The sequence below is a fragment of the Haliaeetus leucocephalus genome, unplaced genomic scaffold (genome assembly GCF_000737465.1).
Source record: "Haliaeetus leucocephalus isolate CR32 unplaced genomic scaffold, Haliaeetus_leucocephalus-4.0 Scaffold933, whole genome shotgun sequence".
Classification (NCBI taxonomy): Eukaryota; Metazoa; Chordata; class Aves; order Accipitriformes; family Accipitridae; genus Haliaeetus; species Haliaeetus leucocephalus.
The window spans coordinates 3,092,669-3,100,602 of NW_010973369.1; the positions used below are offsets into that span (position 1 = coordinate 3,092,669).

The 7,934-nt window shown below is 45.4% G+C and overlaps 1 protein-coding gene across 1 annotated transcript in view; it reads left to right on the plus strand.

Annotated features, from left to right (window-relative positions):
• FAM83D (family with sequence similarity 83, member D) overlaps nucleotides 1-5,509 on the plus strand; it is a 6,598-nt gene extending 1,089 nt beyond the window's left edge. Inside the window, exons 3-5 of the mRNA XM_010584100.1 lie at nucleotides 2,986-3,153; nucleotides 4,052-4,176; nucleotides 4,542-5,509. Of these exons, the coding sequence (XP_010582402.1) occupies nucleotides 2,986-3,153; nucleotides 4,052-4,176; nucleotides 4,542-5,496 (1,248 nt within the window). The 3' untranslated portion in view covers nucleotides 5,497-5,509. The remainder of the gene's footprint in view (nucleotides 1-2,985; nucleotides 3,154-4,051; nucleotides 4,177-4,541) is intronic.
• Nucleotides 5,510-7,934: the final 2,425 nt, after the last annotated feature.

The window sequence follows — 7,934 nt, forward strand, 5'->3', positions numbered from 1 at the left end:
GCCCCCGCCCCCCCCGCCGGGGGGGGCGGCGCCGCCGCGGCCGCCGCCGCCGCCGCCGGGCAGCGCCCGGGGTCGGGGGTGAGGGGGGTGCCGGGGGTGCGGGCTCTGCCGGCAGCGCCCCCCGAAAGCGCCCTGCCCCGCGGCCCTTCTCCAGCGGGTCTGCGAACCGGGACAAAAATCAGCAACGGTGTCGGTGAGCATCTCCTTCGTGTGACGCTAAGCAAGGGCGAGCGGCTTTAAAAGCCCCGTCGAGCAAAGAAAGCCTTGTTAGGAGGGCAAGCTTGTAAATGCACAACGAGCGGCACTCGTCCTGACAGCGGGCATCTGTGCGCTACACCCGTGAAATCTCACTTTCCCGGTTACGTTGCTCCAGCGGTGGGGGGCCAAGAGCTCCCCGTCCCCCAGCACTGCGTGCAGAACTGCTGCTGCTCGTGGCCAAACCACCCGCTGGTGTCGAGCTGATCTCGCTCTTGCTCAAAGCAGAAGGCTTCCTATTCCAGGTTCCTTACTGATGTGCTCTGCAAGCCAGATTCGCTTGCAGAAACCTCCTACTGTCCCTGAAAGGATATGACACAAAAAAGGCCTCTTTACTATAAAAGACAGTTGTCTCCAGAGATGACCCTATGACTACATCTCCCTTCTTTGTCTTGTTAATTGCCCTTAAGTAATGTGCAGACCTGCTCTTAGCAGGACTTCCCTCCTACAGGAGTGGATGGTTTTGATCTGATGCAGAGTATGGCTTAAAAATCATGCGGTGTAGTAACTTCTAACTGTTCTCTGTAACTCATTATGTTACCTGAGTTTATAGCCTCCAACTGTAATCCCCACGAGGGAACCACCCTTCTCGTTAGCAGCCATTCAATTGGCTTAGCTGAAATTTAAATGTATAGCTTCCTCTTCAGGTGGCCAGGTGAAGCAACCCCTGGTTCTGTGTGTGGGGTGCTGGCTGAATCAGCAGTTGAGCTTAGTCCCTGCCCCCTTCTGAGTGCAGAAGCTTAGGGCAAGTTTGAGGATGACATGACTGATGGGCTTCTGGCCAGAAACTGTGACAGAGGAAGCTCTGTTCTCAAAGCATCCTTATCAGGTAGATGAGACCAGCCTGGTGACTCGAGTAAACTCCATGAAAACATCTGTTTCTCCAAAAAGCTCTACTTTTTTGTCATGTTCTTGCTTGTAGCATCCTGCCAAACACCTTCCCTTGCACCAAGCCAAGAGCCAGGCAAGCTGTTCCTGCTGCTGCCATGTACATGCCTGATCCAGGGAGCACTTTTGTGGACATGCAATGGAGAGAAATTTTGACCCCCTATAACTTACTGAATATCAGATGCTGTGCAATATTGCTCAATCATGTCCAAGTTCTTTGGGTTAATGTGAGGAATGGGAAAACTTCAGATGTTGTATAGTTTCTTCTCAGTTCGCTCAAATGTGGCTAGCTTAAGTGACTAAAGGGGATGCTTGCTATTTTGCCTCTGCTATCCTGAATGGATGAGTGTGGAGAAAAGCGTTTTCTCTCTCTCCTCTAAACAAACCTAACTGTACTTTTGCTTATTTTCAGTTTAAGTGTATTCCTTTTTCAGCTGCTAACTCGGATTAGAACTCAAATGTGCTGTTAATTGAGTAGTCATTTGGAGGCACCAGTGTTTCCAAGGGGGTTTAGTGTGAATTGTTTTGTTTTCAGGGGTTATTTTCTTACTCATCTGGTCTTGTCAAAAGCATCTTATTTTTCTTTATCTTCCTTTGGCACTTTGACAAGTGATTGGGTAAAGAAAAGCACAGGAGACATATAAGAAGCTCAAGCATAAGCTAACTTTATGTAGAGATACCAACATGCCTGTGTGTGTTATACCCAAGAACTCATCTATGTGGAGTGAATCCCGTGGGGAGCAGGGCACCCGTGGGAATAGAAAGCTTAGCCTGTTCTTGTGGGAAATGTTTCCTCTGAGTACGGGCAATGCCACACACAGAGCAGCTGTGTTACATGCATGCACGCCTTGGGTGTGTTGCAGCAGTGTGTGGAAGCCTTGCCTACCTGATAAGGGCAGGTGGCAGGTACCCACAGCGGTTGTATAACTGTTGTCCTTGATGCTGGTCTAATAGAAAGAGAATAGAAAACTAAGTCAGGAAGCCAAATCCTTTATGCCTTTGTGTCCCCCGCACAGACGTGTATTCCTGGTTTTGAAGGGTGAGAATTCTAGCACCAAAGTGGTGCGCGATGCAGCTCTGAATTAGCTGGAGAGATTGTTCATAAATGTAGGACTGTTGTCTTGTCTTTGGCCCATTGAGAGAAAATCTTCCTGTTTTAGGACTTGCCTTCTGTAAGGAACTGTTGATTTGAGTGAGTGGAAGGATTTCTTGTGAAGGTGTGGGATGGAAACTCAGAATAACTGAGAGCTCTAGTAAGAGTCTGGAAGTAGGGTATTCAGTTTATATGTTGTCACAGAACTAGTTTATCTCTCGGTAACTTATTGCGTATTGTCTCATAAGGGACAGCATTGCCTTCCTACCACACAAACAGAAATCAGCTGGGGTTTGTGAGATCTTTAGCTGTGACAGTGAGGAGGCCATTTGAGCTAATTCTCCTGCAGGCAGTGGCTATCTGTAGCAGGTACGCCACGCTGGGAGGACAGGAGTGGAGATGGCTTGTCTGGATTCCCAATTCTGCTGCGATAGCTTCCCCAATGTTACCAAAAGGCCATATTACAGGAGGTTATGTAGGAAACCAGGCTGTGAAAGTGTACAAAAGCAGCAGCAGATGTGATCAAAAACCTCTTCAGGCTTAGGCTTTGCACTCCAGGGCACAATGAATTTACAGAAACATTGTAGGAATACAGAAATCTTTTATAACTTGCTAGGGCCTGCGCAGCAGGACAAAAAAATGTGCATCTGGCCTTGATGACAGCAGCAGGAGAAAACAGCTGGGGAAGGCAGTGATCTGGCCTTGTGTAAAATAAAGCCCTTCAACAAGTGTTGTGACTTCTCTTGCAGGTGATTGCCCTTGTGATGGATTCCTTCACAGACATTGATATCTTCGGTGACCTTCAGGATGCCTATAACAACCGCAAAGTCCCTGTCTATATTCTTCTTGACCAGGACTTTCTACCCCATTTCTTGGAAATGTGCAAGAATTTGGGAGTCTGTCCTGAGCAGGAAAGTGTAAGTACTAAACGTGGGTGAGGTTTGGTTTTGAGGTTTTTTTTGTGGTACAGTTTATGGTTATGGATATCAAAGATACCCTTCTATAAAATATCAGACTCCCTTGAAAGACTAAAGCATCTTGTCTGTTAACTGATATAAAAGGGGATTTTCTGAAATGTTTCTCAGTTAATGAAGACCAAGGCTCCATATCACATGGTTTCAGTACAGTCTCTAATCCAACATGTGAAACCGCTCACAAACTCGGTGAAAACCATGCAGAAAAGGCACATCTACTACCTTATGCTACTCGTATGTAGGAGCCATGGCCATGCTATGCAACAGCCTGGTGTGCTGGGTGGAGCATGCACTATCATCCCTGTCCTAAGGAAGCAAGAATTTTCAAGCATTTAATTTTGCAAGATCTAAGTAGCTTTATTTTTTGGCTCAAGGAACTGCTTGCTAAGGAAAACAGAAACATGGGAAGCTCAGGGGTGGTATAGCTCTGGTAACACCTCATTTCTTTCCTAATACATAGTTGCTTTCTTTTAAAAGGGTTTGGATGATGTGACTCAGGCGATTGACTTAATTCCTCTGAATATAAGCTGATATGACTGTGTTATGGCTCAGCTTGGACAGGCTTATGTTCACCCCAGTGAGAGTTTTTCTGGATGGGGAAACACTTCTAGCTTTGTGGGCAGTAATTAATTAGAACTGGCTGTTCTCTCCACAGACTCTCCTAATCTAACAGAAATTTAGCACTGTGTAACTAATAACACTCACACACAGACAATGTAAGGAAGTTCATTTCATTCCTGTCTTCCATAGTATCCGTAGCTGCTTTTAGGTAGAATTGCTAATCAAAATGTTTTGGAAGTTAACTTAAATCTGATGTTACTTTTTCCTTTCTCTGAAACAGCTGATGAGAGTTCGAACTCTCACAGGGAACACGTACTACATGAGGTCAGGTGCCAAAATTGTTGGAAAAGTCCATGAGAAGTTCATGTTAATTGATGGCATTAGAGTGACAACAGGCTCCTACAGGCAAGTATTGGGGTCTGCTGGTGCCCGATGAAGCTATAGAAAGGGGGAGTTTCTGCAAGAAGGATGTATTCAACTTTGCTGTTGCCTGGTATTAATGAATGCCAATGGCAAGTGGACTAGCTGAGTCTAAGGGGAACTAACACAAAACTGGAAACAGTTTTGGAAAACTGGTTTACACAATTTGTTGCTAGCAAAGCACTTGGCTACAGCTAAACAGAGCTCTTTCTGGAGAAGAGTGAGTGAATAGTCTGTCGACTTTATACCTTCTTTATGCACAGCACTTCTAAGCTGAGTCTTGCTATCTGTAACTGTATGTGTTGAAATGCTCTGGAGATTAACTGTGAATCTTGGTTTGTTTTCAATAGTTTCACGTGGTCTGATGGGAAGCTGAACAGCAGCAACTTGCTGCTATTGTCAGGTCAAGTGGTTGAACACTTTGACCTCCAGTTCAGGATTCTTTATGCCCAGTCAATGCCCATCAGCCCTAAGAGGCCACCCAGCTGCAGGAACAGTGGGATATTTGATCACCTAGCAAACAGAATAGAGTCTCCTAAAGAAGATACCATGGAAGGCAACTTGAGAGCAGAATTTGCCAGATTGTCTAGAACTCCAAAGAAACTGTTAAAAGAACTAGAACTGGCTGAAGATACTCCTGGAGGAAAACCTTTTAACTTGGGGCATTCTTGCCTCTGTGAAGAAGAGTGGTTCAGTGATCAAGAGGCCATAGTGGAACGGAAAAGTGCATCGACTCAAACTGGCCCATGGGAAGAGAAGCCTGTAGTGACTGTGTGTAATGCTGCCACGCAGACCAATACTGTAATGGCAGAATCTGGCACTCAGACTTCTGTCGCTGCTAGAATGACAGGCACTCAGACTTCAGTTTTGCTGAAGACTGTAGTGACACAGACAAAGGAAGAGGAGTACACAGAAACACCCCTGCTTCACAGAAAGTTGTCAAAGGAAGAATCATGTCTCTCTGGAAAGGCTGTAACAAGTTCTAGTCTGCGATCACTGTCTTCGTCATCATCCCAGTGCTCTCTTGCAAGTTCTACCGGCTCACTATCTTCTCTCCGGTCCTTTGAATATTCTACCAGTCACAGGGCAGAGTATTTCCAAAAACTACATAAAGAGAGGCAATTCCACTACTCCACTATCAGGTCGAAGCTTAGCCACATGGTTGATATCCTATCCCGGAGGGGACGTGTGCCTGAAAACTACATGACCCAATACACTGGAAGATGCAATCTAAAACAGAGGCGTGACATCAGTGCCAGCCTGCGCAGCCTCCGGGATGTTTCACTCTTTTCACTGAATAAATAATTAATGCACTGAATGCAGAACACAAAAGCTCCAGTCTCAAATTGCAGTCACTTTGTACCTGCTGATTCTTCCACTTCCTTCCAGCGCTTTTTTAATACACGTGTACATCACTCTCCACATTGTTCTATACTATGCAATTTAAGCAATAAAAAAAGAGGTATTTATTTATACAGTAACTACTTACATGTTCCTCTTATACGCATTAGTGGTGAAGGTTAATTTTCATTCTGGATGTTTAACCTGAAAAGTAAACTTATTATTGCTTTCTAGGATTGTTAATGCTCTGGCTTTAGTTTATGTAAACTTGGAAAAATCTGAGTCAGAGTGCCTTTGGAGATTTAGCTTATGTCAAGGTATACTCTATTTTTTTTTTTAATATTGGCTTTTATTTCTACTTTATATTTGGCGTGAGGAGAAACAACTTATATAGAGCCTACTAGCTCTTCAGTTTGATCATCCTCTCACACCTTTGTGTAGAGACATATATATATATATAAAAAAATATATACATATCCTCAGAAGAGCATCTTCTTAAAACCAAGACCAGGAAGTAGCAGCTTAGCACTCCAAATAACTATACCCATTTTAGGTACAGCCCTGATTTAAATGTGTCTAGTATGTGGAACTAAATGCTAGACATATTGGACCTGTAAGAGTATTTATAGGAAAGTATTGCTGCAGTGTTGGGGTTTTTTGTGCTTGTGAGTGGGAGATGAGGTGATACCTGGAGTTCGGTGTCTTGCTGCAGCATACCTGTTGTACTTCTCTTTTGGGATGACTTCAAAGAACTTTTGTCTCTTGTGCAACTTGTTAAACAGAATTAAGACCATTAGTGCCAATTCTGGCTTGGACTAGGAACGTCTGAACCATCTTGCTTCTGTTAAAAGACCTGTAAATGGGTTCCTTCTCTAGAGTGAACTTAGAGGCAAAACAATCACTGAGGGCATGTGACAAAGCCCCTGTTGAAAACTAAACTGACAAATGCACTACAAAATGTTATGGGTTATGTTTGCTAATATTATTGTACGAGTGGAAAAAAAAAAATTTCTCTTTAGACCGTCCTATCTGAATTATTCTCTTTGCTGCTCTGTTTATCCTTTACCCAGTACTAACTTGGTTTGAGGAGCTGAAGCGCCACTCTAGTTTTTGGAAATACTCTACTTTCAATATTAAGTGGATCTTAGGTTAAGTTGCTTTGCAGAGACATTACCTGAATATTTGTTAGCCATATTCTGTCCATGTGCTTGCTGTCTGTGCTTGCTGGATTGCTTATCTGAGAAGTGTGTGGATTCCCTCTCTGAGCTCTGACCTGTAGTGTTGGTCTTTAGACCTGCACCCCGGTACTTTTAGTGACCAACCAGACTCTGAATTCTGCCAAGTCAAATCAGAGTCTAGGTTATTTATTTTCTTCTTATTGGGCATGTGTGTCCAGTAGATGGCACATTTCAGCTGTTGTCTTGAATATTCCTGTAAACAGCAATAAATGAGTGAATAAACAGAAAAATATCCAAAACTCAAAAAGGCTGCAACTTAAGTGTAGAGAGCAACGCTATTCTACCAACTTCAGCATTTGTACCTCTGAAATCTATATGGACAAAGAGGCTTAGCTACTTTTATTGCTTGGATTTCAAAGCAGCCACTCCTTCCCTAAAGCTGTAAGGCAGATGTACAGAGGTGCAGGTGAGGAGGGGAAAAAAAAAAGCTGTCTGCACTTGTTTAAAGAAGGTAAGATACTTTCTTGTCTGGCCCCTGGAGCTGGAACACTGGGAGCGAAGCAAGTTGCAGAGAGGGAGCCAAGATACACCTTCAAAGCCAATCTCGAGTTGTATTTTCAAGAGCTCGCGTTCAGCAGTGCTTGAATGTATGTACAATCAGCGTGTTTGTTCTCTGCGCTTTTTAACTTTGTTGTGCTGTGCAGCTGTTACGGTACACTTACAGGAACCAGAAACCGTTTACAAATAAACTCCTTTTGCCACGGGGGTTTTCACCTGATCGTTGCTGAGCTTTGTTTTCTATTTGTTTGGCATTCTGAATCTGGGTGACTAATGCAGCGCTTCCCCTGCTGTTGGTGCTTTCCTGCTACGCCGGGTGAGCAGAGCAGCCGGTAATGAAGCCGCCTTTGCCCTCTCCAAGCTCAGGAGCAGCCTTTTGATCAGGGGCTGGGGAGCAGGTCGAGGGCTGTACTTACTCTCCCTGCTTAATTCGAGGTTTGCTTTTCCTGCGGATGCTTCCCCGGGCGGGGGGAAGCCCGCCGGGCTCCGCCGACCCTGACTTTCCCGTGGGCGACGCTGCGCCCGCGCCCCTTTCCCCCCCGCTGCCGGTGGCTGCGAGGGGACGGGCGGAGCGGAGGCTCCTCAGCCGCGAGGCGGCCTCCCCTCGCGCCGCCGCCGGTTCCCTCCCGCTCCCCCGGGGCCGGGCGGGAGGCGTGGAAGAGCCTC